At 42.1% G+C, this 16,495-nt stretch overlaps 2 protein-coding genes and 1 long non-coding RNA gene across 8 annotated transcripts in view; 2 read left to right on the top strand and 1 right to left on the bottom strand.

Annotated features, from left to right (window-relative positions):
• The first annotated feature begins 9,326 nt into the window (after positions 1-9,326).
• Positions 9,327-15,013, top strand: LOC306802548. Its single transcript, XR_013774398.1, has 3 exons — positions 9,327-9,588; positions 12,191-12,298; positions 13,518-15,013. It is a non-coding gene; the product is annotated as an uncharacterized lncRNA (long non-coding RNA).
• Positions 15,014-15,174: 161 nt separating this feature from the next.
• LOC306802546 (uncharacterized protein) lies at positions 15,175-16,123 on the bottom strand. Its single transcript, XM_079306962.1, has 2 exons — positions 16,018-16,123; positions 15,175-15,619 (listed from the first exon to the last, which is right to left on the bottom strand). Coding segments are annotated over exons 1-2 (327 nt in total). The 5' UTR covers positions 16,020-16,123; the 3' UTR covers positions 15,175-15,294.
• Positions 16,124-16,140: 17 nt separating this feature from the next.
• Positions 16,141-16,495, top strand: part of LRBA (LPS responsive beige-like anchor protein) — a 357,069-nt gene continuing 356,714 nt past the window's right edge. For 4 of the 6 annotated variants that reach the window (XM_079306956.1, XM_079306953.1, XM_079306954.1 and 1 more), the window contains exon 1: positions 16,141-16,477. In XM_079306956.1, the coding sequence (XP_079163082.1) occupies positions 16,259-16,477 (219 nt within the window). In that variant the 5' untranslated portion in view covers positions 16,141-16,258. The remainder of the gene's footprint in view (positions 16,478-16,495) is intronic. The other 2 variants (XM_079306957.1, XM_079306955.1) reach the window with 1 other exon arrangement.

Here is a 16,495-nt window from a genome sequence, read left to right as displayed (position 1 = left end):
AAGCTCTTTGTTTTAAATCCTTCTCTCCCCTTCTCAGATAACTCCTACAACTGTTTTTGCACTTCTAGTTTAGCAAACCTTACAGGCAGGGTATAACTACAGAAATAACTTGCATAGCAAAAAAGCCAAGCCAGCTCTGTACCTTGGCACAGCCAGATCCTGATGGCCCACTTCCATGGCAAATTCACTTCAGTTAACTTTATATTAAAACACTCTAATTTAGGAAAAAATATTTAGTTCTGATACGTATAACATTTTATTTTTGCTTACAACAAGCAGGTATTAAGGAATAGATTAGTCAAACCTGAATTTCATAGGGAGTAACATCAGTCAACAGCTCAGGTGTAATTTAGGTAGAAAAAAAATCAAGATCCAAGGACTTTGTCATGCAGGGTTCATTTTTGGTGAGGATATGCTTTTCTATAGCACTTGTACAGCCTATTCAATGCTCTGGTTTTGATTTTGCTTCAAATTTATATTATTTAACTCGCCCAAAGTATTTACAGCACTGTGGAAGTCCAGATGCAGGCAGCCTTATGCCTCATTGGCAACATTTTCTTTAGAGCCCTGGCTCACATGAGAACCTCCCTGCTGTCCTATTTTCTTGCATGGATCTATAATTCTTCCTTTATGGGTCCTCGTTAATTAAAAATACTTGGAATAGTTTGGATCCCACTGTAGCAAAACATCATGGCATAACACATAAATTATGAGGAGGAAAACTACTGCTAGTATGGATCACTTCCCAGCATTTGCAATAACAGGGAGAACAGTGAATTTCCAGCCCCTCTCACCTCTGGTATTGTTTTCTTCTCCTGCCCTCTCCTCCAGAATCTCCATCCACTTCCTCCTGCTGCTGCTGTGGAGGGCACAGGTAGAGCCAGAGTCCTAAAAGTTCTCTGGTTGAAAGAGCAGAAAGCTGTTTAGACAAAATAATGGTCTCTTGGTGGAAGTACAATTAAATGTGGCCTCTGTAGGGAATAGAGGCCAGATGTTATATGCTGCCTCTGAATTTTTCTACTTCTGCAAATTAAATTAAATGATGGGGGGGACAGATAATGCCTGTGCTCCATAATCCTCTGCTCTTTTAGGTCATGCTTAAGTTGATTGTTCAGATTTACCTGTTTTAGGGCATTTTTGTGTATTCTCTCTTCTTTTTCCTGTTTTTATTATCCTAAGTAAAGGATTGATTATCAAAATTTTATTTATCTATGTGCTTCTCAGTTCCCTGGATTTTTTTTCTCTGATGTTTGGAAGAAAATCTGGAATTTATCCATAAAATTGCTAGTGAGTTTTCCTGTAACTGGGATCTCATGCATCTTTTTATACAAGCTTGTTTTAGCTCATTATTATGCTATTCTGAAAGCTCTGATTTTTCTGTAAGGTATTATTTTGTAAAGACCCCTAGTGAGGCAATTGAACATTTTCTTTCTCAGTTATTTCCCACCAAATTTGCCCATGTTGCAGCTTGAAGTCTTCCCCCCTCTCCTGCCAACTCAGCTATAGTCAATCATGCAATTTAGTCTGATGATAATTTATTCTACTTAATCATGCATGAGATGTAAAATCCCAGAGGAGGAGTTTGGGCAGCTGGAAATTAGGAAGAGGAAAAAATCCCAAACCAAACATTCCCACCTTTTTTCCTTGCAAGCTCAGCATATCCTATGCTGAAATTACTGAGACACCATGGTACCCTGCTTTTTTAACAGTCCCTTGGTGCTGGAATCACACTTTAAATCATTCTCCAAAAGCATGACTTAGTTAACACTTCATTATGCAAGAAGATTTCCACTATGCTGTAGTTGGCAAAAAAATCTGACTTTCCTCATGCATTTTATCCAGCACCCACTTCAAATTAAGAAAATGAGACTTTAAAAGTTTTTGTCTAAAAGGCATATGCCTGAATATCTATTTACCTAATCATCGCTTTTACTTGGTCTGTATTTTAGAAATATGAAATATCAGATACCACAGCTAAATTAAGATATTTCTGTGACTTTTTTTTTTCTTTCAAGGAATAAGTATTTCACTGTACAGCATTATTTGAAGAGTAGCATGTTTCATCTCAAGGATCAGGAATGGCTTGCAGCATAATTTTACAATGTGGCTCATTAAATTAATTTAGTAAGTGAAGAACATGATTATTTTCTCACATAAGTGTTTTTAAATTGCGCTTTTCAGACTACCAGCTGTCTGAAGTGTCACAGGAACTGCTGCATATGTGGTCCCAGGGCCAAATTATCCCTTTTACAGCTTATACTAAGATGATGGGAGCCTCCAAAATATTTGAGGGAAGCAAGGGGTGCAGAAAATCTGGCAGCCATTATTTTAGTGGAAAATTCTTTTCCAAAAAGCAGCAAATAGACTTATCACTAGTATCCAGTCCCCAACAATGTCCACACTCCTGTAATGCTGAAATTCAAGCCTTTAAAAATATATGGATACTTAGAGTTATTTTTTACAGCTGATTTCTAAACCCTTAGTTTAATTTTTGCTTCTTTCTTTAAGCAAGACTCCAATTTGCTATATTTATTAAATTTAAACAGTGAGGTTAGATGCTAACATCTGATAACACCTATTTTAATTCTGTATCCTTTCATGATATAAGTTTAAGTTGAGAAAGAGGTTCTTCTGAAATGGGTAAATACCCTTGCCATGCTACTGGAAGTGTACTTAAAATATAAAAGGGGGGAAAAAACCCACCCATGATATTTTCATCAAAATCAGTCCAACTGCACTTCCAGATCATGTAAACCTTTATTTCCATACTCAGGCCTTCTTTACTGGGTGTTTTCAGCCAAATAAAATGATCTAACTAAAGAAACCTCAGCATTTTTCAATATGCATGAGCTTGTGCAGAAAGGTTTCTCAGCCCTGGGTTTATGTCTGTAATAATGGGATATCCTGACAAAGAAACCACAGAAATATTTTAAAGGAAGTGCCATCAAGAAGTCATCTAATTCACTTCCCTACTACAAATATTTTTAGATCCATTCATTCATATAAAATGTATAAAAAGTGTGTGTTTAAAAAGGAGTGATTGTGGTAGAAAATTCCTGCTACTCTTGTATTCTTTATTTTTCATTATGCTAACAATACATGGATTTTTTCTTCTGATGACTGGCTCTCAGAAAACATTTGTAGATATATTTTTTTTTAACTACTGATATTCAAAATGAGGCAATTTTTAACAAGAATTTGAAGTACCTCTCATTACAAAATATCACATTATGCATTTATAAGCTGCCTGTGCACATGGAAAGAAAGAAACAATTAAAAGGTAGACTTCAGTCTCTATTTTTTAGCAAAAAAAACCAATTCTACCCTACATTAAATCAGGATATGAACTGATTTCATCTTTAAATCCTCATAACAATGCACATCCTGGTTTGAAAACTGACATCCCCTTTAAGAAAGAAATGGATATACTGGTACATACATGTCACACAAATTGAAAAGAAAGACTGCCAGAAATGAAACAGTAAGGATTAAGTTTAAGTTAGTCATATGAAATTAACCTAAGCTAGAATGGCAAATAGCCTTTCTGTGGGATAAAACTCAGATGGACAGTGCCCTGAAGAAAGTGGTCTAGACAGGCCTGTTCAACTCTGATTTCTGTAAAGAACATAGAATCATTGAATAATTTAGGTTGGAAAGTTCAGTCAGGTTGCTTAGGGTTTTATGCATCCAAGTTTTTTTAAAATTTCCATGTCTGTGGATTCCACACCCTGTCTGGCAACATGCAGCAGCAACAACCATCTCCATCCCTACAGAGCCACAAAATTTCTGTTTCTACTTCTCAGCCCATCCCCACATCCAGCCCCACACACTTCCTTTTCACATTTGAACTGAGTTAGGAGTTTCCTGTTCAACCAGTCTGGCTGCCTGCTGTGTACACCCATCTTCTTGCAGTTCTGGGTGGATGGTCCCTGTGCTTTCAGGATGCTGGTGTCTAACAGTGACAGACTCTGTGGCTCTTTGCTCTTCAGAGCACCCTGCCATGAATCACACAGTGATTTGGGTTGGGAGGGCCCTTAAGGATCATCTAATTCCAACCTGCCTGCCATGGGCAGGGACACCTCCCACTAAACCAAATTTCTCAAAGCCCCATCCAGCCTGGCTTTGAATACCTCCAGGGATGGGGCATCCACAACTTCTCATGAGATCCTGGCTGCCAGAACAAGAGGAAGTTCAGTTTTCAGTCTGCCACTGCTATTTCTACTCTCTGCTTCTAATAATATGTCCCTTCACTTCCAAGATGAAAAATATTAAGGAAAGAGCCAGTAAATCACAAATCATTCAAAACCACATGATTGTTATCTTTTTTTAAATAGCTGCTGCATGGTATTGCATCCTATTCTTTTCAGACCATAAAGGTGGTATGAGCTTACTCCTTGTTTTTCCAAGTGTCAGTTTCCTTCAGAGAGAGAAAAGGTGACGGAACAACTGCAACATTATGTCTGTGATTGTAACACAGGCTCTTATGACCTGAGAAAGAGGAAGCAGTGGCCAGTCAGATTCTCCATTCTTCTGTCTGTATGCTTGAGACAAGGTTATGGGTATTTAATTTATGTCTGAATATTTTTAGGCTGCCTTTGAATTTCTAATATGTCAAGAGGTGTGCTGGCTATTCTGTAGGACTCCCCAGCCAGCTTCATCTGCTGAATTTCAGGGAGAGTAGAGCAGATCTGCTTCCATCTGGAAATGGAGCACCCCAAAAGTTTTAATCTGCTTTCTGTCCTATGATATGCCACAATATAATTCCAACTGCCTGCTCTCTTTTAACCCTCTCTCTCTCTACATTGAATATAGAGCTGGTTTTCCTCCTCTCCTCACTGTAGGTTTGTGTGTTCTTCATTTCCCAGGTTACCTCTAGAGAGGAAAGTTTCTAGAGGGAAGACTTCAATTTTTAACAAGTTTTCATTCTCAGACTCAAACTGTACTAAAAATAAGGATGCTTTCCATCATCATTGAAGGATTTTTTATAAAGTTCTTCATATGAGTAAGTATACACATCTCAGGATTTGAGGATGTGTATTTTATTTTAAACAAAAGAAGTAGGCAATTTAAAAAGTAGAACTTGCAGTGAAAAAACTGGCATTTTGTCAAATACAACCTATTTGGGACTTCCCTAAGTGACCATGTAAAATGCACTCGGTATTTGAGCTATCCCCATAAACTGACCGTGCCCTAGAGAAACTTTCCTGTTGTGGTTCCCAGGCACAGCACAGTTATTTGGATTCATTCTGGGGCAGTTCTTCTGAGGGTCAGTTTGCAATAGTTCCCCCAATAGCTGGTGGCACCCAAGGGCACTGAAGCAATCCTGGTGCAGATAACTTGACCACATTGCACCAGGACTGGTGCAGCTCAACTGCCTCCAACTGCTGCACGACAGCTGAGCTCTGCTTCCTGTGATAAAAGCAAGATGCCAGGGAGAAAAAAAGGTCAGAGATAGACTTCTGAAATTTCTGCGAGGAGAATGGTTTCACAGAATATTCCCACAAGGATCATGGAGTCCAGCTCCTAAGTGAATGTCCCATACAGGGATCAAACCCATGATCTTGGCATTATTAGCACCAGGCTCTGACCAACTGAGCTCATCTCAGGGCTGTCATTTCTAAACTTGATCTCAGTAATTTTCATCCTTACATTGTGGGTTTTCCATAAGGGTGTCCCTGTTTGCTGAAGGAATAACCAGGCTTGAGAAGGAATGGCTGAAGGTGGTATAGCAACATGTCAACCCCCTTTTTTCCACATTATAAATTCAGCTGCCTTGGAGGAAACCACCTCACGACTTGGAGTACTTTTGGGTAAACATTATTAATAACAAATTCTAATTGGTCATTATTGCTTGAACAGAAAATATCAGATTTCATTTTCACCAAGAGGAAATGAAAATGTCATGTACTGTAACATGACAAGCATGGAATTTACAGTAGTGATATGTACTTGTAATTACCTTTATATGTGTAAATGCACACAAAGCAGAACACCAGGGAGGCTATTTTACAACAGATTTAATCAAGAGAACATCTACGTCTCCTCATAAACTTACCTGACCAACTTTGAAAAAAGAATGGAGTTGATTAGACAGGTTAATGGGGTGATGTCTTTATAAATGACAGATGGCCATGTTAGAACAGAAAGTTGTTCACTCTCCATTTTTTATTTTATGAGACTATTTTACTTTTTTTTTTGTTTTACTTATGAAAGAATTGCTCATACATTTTTGATTAGCAGTGTTTTGCTGGGAAAAAAAACTATTTCCAATGAAACTGAACTTTTAACTAGATGGATGTTGTCATTATGCTTAAGTGGCAGTAATCAAAACTAAAATACAAAATGAATTTTTTTTGGAATTCCAGGTCTTTATAAACATCCTGACCTACCCTCTTGGCCTGCAAATGGAGAAAAGTGCTTACAGATTTGCAAGCTCATAAGAACATAACAAAGAAATGGAAACTTGTAGAAGAAAGCTGGCTTTTAATGTATAAGGAACACATTAGTGGTGAATTTGGCAGAGCAATTAAAAATTGCATGATTTAAAAAAAAAGAGAGTTAACTAAGAACAATTAAAAAAAAATATTATAATGTAAAATATGCTATACTTTAAAAAAAGCAATAATATCTACCAGGACACTCAGAATGATAGAAGTGTGGATAACATAGATTGTTCATCTTCCCTCAGACTCACAAGGTGTCTGAAAGTGAATCACACAATCACAGCACAAAAAGTGCTAACTGAAGAAAGATTCACCAGGTTGCTCACACAGGTCTCTGCCCTTATGCTCTGGGACCCCTGGGCAGACCTGAAGGGGAGGAGTGCAGCACCTGACATTGCTATTGGAAGCCCCTGAGGCAGCAGCAGTTCTTGGCTCTCTCCTGAACAGCACTTGGCAGTGGTCTGTGTGCCACCACTGGTATGTGCCATGATTTGGGAAGCTCTGTCTAAAGGTTCCCAGTGCCTACTTGACTGTCAGATAATCATAATCATGCAATTATTTCTGCTACATTCTCCCATCTCTCTTCTTTTCCCATATGAAAAGAAGTCCATTCCTAAATAGACCTAAAATTAAGAAAATAGGATATGCATTGCTAACCTTCTACTATTTTCCTCCAATGGCATTTTTCACTGACCTGAAGCCTACAGCTTCTTCATCTGATGCAGATCATTGATTAAAACAATCCTATTGAACATCTCTCTAGCCTTCCGTGCATGAATGTGAGCAAACCAAAGTCTCACAGGAATGTTTTCGCTTGAAATTTTCTCAGTGAATTTAGGATTTATGAGAACTACTAGAAGAAGTTTTTAAAAAAACTCTGAATCTTTGAGGCCTTTTTGCATTGATCAGGATCAGAGTAGTATCAGAGCCAGAGTGAAAAAATACTGAATTACCTTTGTGGAACTCTGCAGCAGATAGCAGTAATGAAAGGTAATTCTAGATAGGGTTATGTGGCTGTGTCATAGTCTGGATCAGAATTCTTGCAATGTTTTCAAGTGCTAGGATACTGCTGGGTTTTTTTATATGAAAGTCTAATAACATATCACAAGTTTAATTTCATTTATCTGGCCATATGTAGATCAATAGTTTCCACAATGGTGTCTCATTAACACGAATTTTCCTTATGCAGATGAGTAGGTGGCTGGCAACTGCAGAGATAACAATGGTCTTGCTTTTACCAATAACGTTTGGGGTGATCACTTGACATCATATTTAAGTCATCATACAACTCCACCAATTCACCTCTTATCAACACAAAGAAAATGAATTTCACAGAGTGTTCATTGAGGTATCAGCTGGGACTGGCTTCATGCCTCTTGTTGGTGCTTCCACAGATGAATTGCTGTAGTATTCGTAGCACCTCTTATTAATGTATTACCATCTGGTCAAGTGTTACCAAACCAAGATGGACATGATCAATGGACATTGTTTAGATCTACCTTTGATCAGTTAATTCCTTAATCCTATCTCCTAATTTCACCTTAATTCTATGCCTTAATATAGGGTCCCTGCTACCAGATTTCATGTTTTCTTCAGACCTCCTATTTCCCCTAAGTTCACTAGATGCTCACAGCATTTTGAGGTGGCAGTACTTTTTTTTTTGTTTTCAGTTGGTGCTAACTGGAGTAATCGGATCAGAAGCGAGTTGCTGGTTTCATAAATCTAGTGGGGATAGGATATAGGGGATAATACAGAAGAGATTATGTAAAAGATTTGTATTTTCAGGAAATACTGGCTTCCAGTGTGCCTGATGCTTAGCAATAACATACTGTCTACATCACCTGTCTGCTTTGCAAGGTAGTCACTTTGAGTGCCTTGATATGCAAAATACCACAGCTAATCCAGTCAGACAATCCTTGATCATTTTGTGACTCCTCAGGTAGATAAGTATGAGAATGTTCCTTGGTGCATGACTTCTAATAATCCATTGAAAGACACTGCAGGCTGGTAAAACTGCACCCCTCTAAATATTTTATTCCTGTTTCCATTCTGTTCCTAAAGCAGGAACAGATTCATTACTGCCCTATATGGACTTTCTCCCTGGGCATTTCCTTGCCATTTATTCCTGTTTCTCTGAAACAGGCTCTCAGTCCCCATTCCTTTCACTTTCTGCTGTTCCATCCTCTCTTTAATTCACTCCATTGTTTTGATATTGTCCTTCTCCTTCCTTCTAAAACATGAAGATCACCTTCTCCTCCTTGACCTGCACATCCTCCTATACAAAGCCCTATTAAATTTTCTCTTTCCCACAGAGCCTCTTCCCTCTGAATCCTAGAAAAGCATCAATTCAGGGGGAGCTCTATTGAAAAGAAAATGAGTTAGCAAAAAAATACGTGTGACAGAAAAATATAAATAATTAGTAGCTACTATAGAAAGCTTTCAGGTGAGCCAAAATTAATGCATCCAAAATGTACATAAGTTATTAAGAAAGCCAAACAGCATTAATTTTCAGACACACCCTCCCCCTTTTTCTTTTTTTTTCTTTTTGTGCAGCCACCAGTTGCTATGTGGTCTCTGGGAAAAAATGACTTTGCCAAAATCCTCAGGCTTCTCTGTTCTCTTCTGTTTTTGCTTCAGTATTGTGATCCAGAGAAGAACTAAAAGCCAGAGGGAGATTATACGGATCCTGTGTGCATTACAGGAGCATCTCTAACCTTTGTAGTTCAATCTGTACAGTAGAACTGAAAGATTGAAGCATCACAGTATCTACCAACTGTGAGCTATTTTTATTATAATGATAGTAGTAATTCAAGTTTTTGTTACTCATTCCTTGCTGTGATGTAGCATGGGCCCATAACTGCATTTACTTCACAGATCTTAATCCAGCCTCTGTGAGAAGCAATTTGTTGGGGATTTCAAAACATCCTCTGAGATCATACTAGAGTTTTATACAGAAAACCTCTCATAATCCCTCTCAAAACTATAATATGGAGCTATTTCTGGATCTTATGCTTCTTTTGGACCAGGCTTGGCTGGAGAGTTTGAACAGTGCATGAAAAACAACTGCAGTGCAAGCTGAGTGTGATGAGGGAAGAGTTGGGAGCAGCTGCTCACGGAATCCTTTGGGTGCAGCACAGCAAGGCAGGTGAGTACAGGTGCAAAACACCTCTCTCCAGCACACTCTGTAAGTGCATCTGACCTCATGAATTTAAACTTGGCTTTCAGTGAACAGGGTCCAAGTGAAGAAACATGATTTGTAGTGTCTTCTGTTTGCTCATGTCAGGCACCTTTGTTTTGCCTAAAACCAATGTACGGTTTACTACCAAAGCAGAAAACAAAGCAAACATGTCTTTCAGTGCTGCCAGAAGCTGGATTCTTAAGAGGACTACAACAACAACAACCATATCTTTTAGTACAAATGTGGGAGTGGAAAAAAAAAAGGTTAACAAAATAAGGGTGCAGAATCAAAAGGAAAAGTAAAGACTGCTCATTAAGAGTAGTGCACATTGACGTATTTCATAAATTTATTCAGAATTTGCTGTAGCAAAAGTTCCTGAGATATTTCCTGATATAGCCTGCATAGTGTAAGGAATGAGTGATGTTTTGAAGATTCCTAGGTTAAGAGAACCAAAGAAATGAGGTAAGGCAGCTCCTTTAGCTCAGTGCCTGCATAAATTCCCTAGATAATGGAAATGCATTTTCCAATGCCACCTAGCTGAGTCTTATTAGACATTCATTTATTAATTCAGTGCTTTTAAGAACACTGATAGCAGCAATCTGCCAATCACGAACACAGGATGCAGAAAAATGAAGAGCTATACTGATTACACTTGTAAAGAAAAATGAGAAAAAAAATTGCCAGATGCATTTTTAAAAGTACACTATAAAATTCCGACATTATAAATTCCTACATTATAAAAAAATGCACCAAAGTTTATCTAATAAATGAAATAACGCTATCTAACACATACTGTGAAAACCTTCACACCTAATCAAAAAGAAAGAGAGCTTCCTCTTTAGGCAAGGCTGATCTTGGTTTTGGGATGATATTGCTCTCTTGAAGTACTATGCTTTCTGAAGAAACTGAGAGGACCTCTCATAGTTAAGATGAACAGTATTGAAAAGCAGCTTTTTAATTTGAATTTTAATATCCAGTCAAGGATTTTCAAAGAAGCTCTGAATCACAGAACCATTTAGGTTGGAAAAAATCACTCTTAAATCATGGAGTCCAACCATTAACCCAGAACTGCCAATCCCATCCCTAAACCATGTCCCAAAGTGCTACATTCACACATCTTTTAAATACCTCCAGGGATAGTGACTCCACCACTTCCTTGGGCAGCCTATTCCAATTCTTGATAGCCCTTTGATCCTAATATCCCATCTAAACATCCCTGGCACAACCTGCAGCCATTTCTTCTCATCTATTGCTCAAGATTAAGCAGCATTTGGTCATAAAATGTTATGAGATGATGTATTAATTCTCTTCCCTAATTTTGCTTAAAGACAGAGTATTTAGTTGCTAAAATGTACTTAGTTTAAGACTTTTTCTGACATTGCTAGGTGCTATGGAGGAGTTCCCTCAGACCCTGACAAAACTGACCATCAACTTAGTTGCACTGTGAAAGCAGAAGAAAGTTATGAGTTATTGTGGACCCTTGCTTTCTTATCCTATATGGGATAAATGGGAGCTTTTACTTAAAAGATGTGATCCCTAAGTGCTGCCCAGATTTATCTGCAGCAATTTCAAGGGTAATGACTCCAGCTGCCAAAAATTACTTACAACAGATGCAATGGAGCTGGCAGTGGGTCTGTTCCTCAGCTGCTGTACTTCACTCCCCCACCAGCTATTAATGCAAAAAAAAAAAAGTGAAAAGCCCCCCAGGGCTTCTCTCCCCCAGCTGCCTCAGGCTCTCCTCCTACACCAGATGCTTGAATCTCTTCACCATCTCTGGGGCCTGCTCCAGGACCTGCTCCATGTGCCCTTTGTACTGAGGAGCCCAGAACTGGACACAGCAACCCCAAAGGGGTCTGACCAGTGATGAATAGGGGGATCAGAATATTTGAAAGCTTTTAAACCAGCACCCACAGTAATAGTTTAAAGGTTATTTAAAGTAAAACTTTTCTTAAAATGGGGCTTAGAGACTTTACTAATACTTTCCCTAAGGTCTTGTGGAGTTCATTCCCAAGATGAGGTTTAAGTTCATTTTTAATCTATGTTTCTGTGGGAGGCAGAACCAGCACTGGGCTTGTAACCACACTTGGGAAGCTCAGGATGACAGGGTTTACTTCCAACTCTCAGCTGTCTTTTAAATAATTTTTATTTAATCTAATCTAGTCTGTTTCTCCAGGTCTTTGGTGATGGGTTTTTGGTGTGGTTACTTGAACATGAACTCATCCCAAATTGAGATCAACAGGGCAGCTGAAGAATTTAACACTGATTTTACCTGGTTGAAAAATCAAATTTAAACAATTGTCTATGGAACTCTAAACTGGAAGCCTGCTGAACTTTACTGGCCTTGACTAATGCACATACTCCACTGCCTTTAACAATCAAGGCCAGTCAGGGAGTATTTATTTATCTGTAAGGAAATACAGGAAGATCTGACAGGATTCAACGTGACAATGCTGCTTTCCCTGGCAAGCTGGATTTGCTGGCTATTGGAGTATGCAGTTTAGATGAGAACATCTGAAATCTATTAAGCTGTATTTTTGCAATTATTGTATTTTATTTATTTTCTTTCTAGTGAGACATTAAAATGAAGAAGAAAGCAGAAAATTATTAACAACAAACGTTACATTCTCTTTGGATAATAGGAGAGGCCACAAACAGAACACATAGTCCAAGTCACTAGGTATGTAAAAAATTCCAAACATTATCTCATTTCTGCTTTTGCCTGGTGGGGAATAGTCTGATGGAAACCTTAAAGGCCAACCACAAAGAGAGGGAATACTTAAAAGCAGGCAGATAAAACTGACATGTTTGTGTACTTAGCCAGCTTAAAGGCTCAAATAAAAATTGTATCTTCCCTACAAGAGGGAAGGTAATACTTTAGCAAACTACAGGTGACTCAGAAAGACAGGGAAGCTCAAGCAGTAGATGTAAGGAATCCAAAACATGCATGGGAAATGCTGGCAGCAGCAAATACTAAGATTAAAATTTCAAGATTACACAGCATGTGTGTAGCCACACAAGATCACTGTTGCTTCACAGAAACTGATTGTGTCAACATTACAGCTCTAAACATTTCTCATTCTGAGGAAGAAACTGCAGATGTTTGCTGCTCGAATTAGAGCAGCAAACCATCCCTCCCTAATAATGTATATGTATGTATGTAACCAAGGAAAATGAGAAAAGAAAGGGGAAAAAAAGGAGCTCAGTCTTTTCTTAGGACTTTGAAATTCAAACAGGAGAGCAGCTATGAAATGTTCTAGTCTTGACATGCACTCTATAGATAAAAGTAACAATGTGAGAAAATTACGTAGGAAGGGAATGGAACAGGCATTATAATGGAATGTGTCTTTTCTTGAGTGCCTTGTAATTTTTGCCCCAAAACCTTGGAAAATTTGATACCTACACAGGTATCTAAGTACAGCATTCTCAAATCAGGTCACAAGCAAGTTAAAATTTTATGATGTTGATAATTATATTATAGTAATAATACTATTAGTATCATAATTAATGTGAAATAATTACAATCATATTTGGTATGCTTATAAGGAACATTGCAGATCACTTCAGAAAAGCATTTTCCAGAAAAACTGTGGTTTGAGTTTGCTTCTACATTTTTTTTTGTCTGTGTAAACACAGGGAGGGGTACATCCAAATGATTCCATCCCAAACATGGTGCAGTATCAAGTGTAAGGAGAAATTTCTATTTCCTGTATAAATGCCATGTTGTCCTGCTTGGAAATTCTTTAATGCCAGATTTCAAACCAGAAACTTTTACCAGCTTAAGGGTTCATTTGCTTTCCCTCCATAGAATTACATAAATGACAGCTTTTTGTATCACAGAGGATATAAAGTGTTAAAATGTACGTGTGCTTATATTTGTTCTCTCTGTCTGTCTGCAGGTCATGTTCACATTCCTGAGATGATCCTTCCTTTGGAAAACTTTGACGCTGCCATGTTGACTGTAATACTATGTTAATAAACCTCAAACACTTGTCTGTGTGTTAAACAGCTGCAACAAGACTCTACAGTGTTTAGGAGTGTGTTTAATCTTTATTAACCCAGGCAGTCCATGAACCCATAAAAATGCACGGTTGAAGACTCCTTGAAAGAAGAGTTTGGAGGAGCAGACCCTCCACTCCTTTATTAACAGATACTCAGATTAATATAAAATAAATGAATGGAAAAGGTCAAGCAAAAGGATAGGATAGGATTGATGCCTATTTGTAGCTCATGCCACCCTGGGAGAGAGCACAAAAAGAGCAGCAGTTCTTGTGGTTTATCCCTTTTTTAGTTTTAGTGGGGGCTCTGCCACCCACCCCGGGGCTCGGCGGGAGTTTCGGGGTGCCGGATTTTGGCAGTGCCGCCCCTTCGGGGCGACTTTTTGGGGCTGGGGAGCGGCTGCGACACCGGCTCTGAGAAACAGGAACAACCGGCGCCGCCTTCACGGCCTTTTCACCTGAAGGAACACGGGGAGTTTTCCTTCCTTCATCCTGCTCCCTTTTTTCCTCGGCCCGTCGCCTCGGTGGCGTCTCTCATGACCCACATTCGCGCCCCTTGTGCTCTCCAGAGAGGCAGCAGGAGGAGGAGGAGGAGGAGGAGGAATGACAGCGCACCCCCCGTGCTGGGGGTTTGGGGGGTGGGAGATACTCACCCGCCTCCCCGGGCTGGTTCTGGCGGCGGCAGGAGCTGGAGCTGGAGCATCCGCACATCCTCTTCTCCCGCACAGCCGCGGTTTTCCTCCGGGCAGGGTCCGCGAACGCGGAGCGCCCGGCTGGGGGCCCGCTGTTAGCATTGAGTGTCTTTGATTCTTAAAGAGAAAACCAAAACGAAACAATAATCCCATTTTCCAAAAGGAAAATTGCTTCAAGAAGGTCAGATTTAAGTTAAAAGCTACAAAACTCATCCCTAGTGAGGGCACGTCGGGAGGGCTGTGTCCGGTTCTGGGCTCCTCAGGACAAGACAGAGAAGGAGCTTCTGGAGAGGGCAGAAAAGAGGAACACACCATTTGGGGTCTGGAGCATCTCGTAGGGAGAGACTGTGGGAGCCGGGCCTGTTCAGTCTGGAGAAGACTGAAGGGAATCTCATTAATGCATGTAAATTTCACAAAGGCGGATGGATGTCCAGAGGACGGTGCTAGACTCTGTTTCAGAGGTGCCCAGCGACAGGAGCAGGAGTAATGGCCATTATCTAAAATACAAGAAGTCCCACCTCAGCATGAGGAAGAACTTTATAGTGAAAGTGAGAGAGCATTGGAACAATTGCCCAGGGAGGACTCTCCCTCTCTGGGGTCATTCCAGACCCACCTGGACGTGTCACCTTGGCAGAGGGGATGGATCAGATGATCTCCAGAGGCCTTTTCCCTACCAATTTCGTGAACAATGAAACAGTTTGGGACAAGTTACTGCGCACAGCCTCAAGTCCAGCCGGGCTCAGCGGGCGCTGCATCCGATAGGTGAGCAGCGTCCCGGGGGGTGAGGGCGATGAGGGCGATGAGGGGACAGGCGGGGGATGCGGGGGATGCGGGGGATGAGGGGGATGAGGGCGATGAGGGCGGGCGCGGCTCCGGCTCACCTGGCTCACCTGCGCTCACCTGGGCGTGCGCAGCCCGCGCGCCCGCCCCGCGCCGCGGCCCCGCCCGCGCCCGGCCCGCGCAGGCGCTCCGGGGGCTCCGCGCTGTCATGGCGGCAGCGAGCGGCAGCGCCGGCAGGAAGGAGATGGGGCTGGCCGGCAGCGCGCTGTGAGGCGGCGGCAGCGGCGGCTGGAACTTGCGGCGCCTTTGGGCGGGCGGAGCGGCGGCGGGCGCAGCGCGGCCCTGCCCATCTCGCAGCCGGGCAGCGCAGCCGCCCCCCGGCCCCGGAGCCGCGCGTCGGGCAGCCCGCGCCCCCTCGGCAGCCCGCGGTGAGTGCGAACTTGGCGGGGCGCTGCACCTGCCCGCGGCCGAGCCTCAGCGCAGCCGGGCCCGCGGCGGGCAGCAGCCGGGCGGGAAGGACGACCGCGTTCCCTCTGGGTTAAAAAAAAAAAAAAGATTAAAAAAAAAGAGAAAGAAAGCAGATTAAAGCGGTGAGGTGGGTCCGGGAGCACTTCCGCGGGGAGAGGCGTGAGCGCTCCGGCCGGGCGCGGGGCAGGGGCCGGGACGTGCGGGCTGTGGGCAGCGCATGAGGAGCGCGGGCTGAAACACACAACACACCTCGGGCTGAAACACACAACACACCTCGGGCTGAAACACACATCGCGGGCTGAAACACACATCGCGGACTGAAACACACATCGCGGGCTGAAACACACATCGCGGGCTGAAACACACATCTCGGGCTGAAACACACATCTCGGGCTGAAACACACATCTCGGGCTGAAACACACATCTCGGGCTGAAACACACATCGCGGGCTGAAACACACATCTCGGGCTGTCCTTCAGGCTGCCGATACCTGCCCGAGGGCAGCGCGGTGACAGACGCCTCCTGCCGAGCGGAGCCGCGGTTCCGAGGGCGCGTCCTCCCCCGCCGGCCGCTTTCCCGGAGCCGCAGCCCAGGGGAGGGGAGCCCAGGGCCGCCGCGCACCTTCCCGGCTCCCCGCGCCTTCCCGGAGCGGCGAGAGTGCGGAGCTGGCGCTGGAAACCGGAGGCTGCGGTGAACCGGCCATGGCGAGTGAAGGCAAGCAAGTTGTTCAGCCAACAGGTGATGATGGAGGAGGTGGAGCGGGGAGAGAAGGAAACGCTGCTGAAGGGGGAAGTGTGCTGCAGCCTTTGAATCCGGGAGTCCCCATCCGAGGCATCAAGATGAAATTCGCCGTGCTGACGGGACTGGTGGAAGTTGGGGAAGTGTCCAACAGGGACATAGTTGACACTGTGTTTAACCTGGTAAGTTGATTGCCTGAA

Source organism: Erithacus rubecula (assembly GCF_903797595.1).
Source record: "Erithacus rubecula genome assembly, chromosome: 5".
NCBI lineage: Eukaryota > Metazoa > Chordata > Aves > Passeriformes > Muscicapidae > Erithacus > Erithacus rubecula.
The sequence above is the reverse complement of the archived record's forward strand: the minus strand, read 5'-3'. Positions and strand labels throughout refer to the sequence as shown.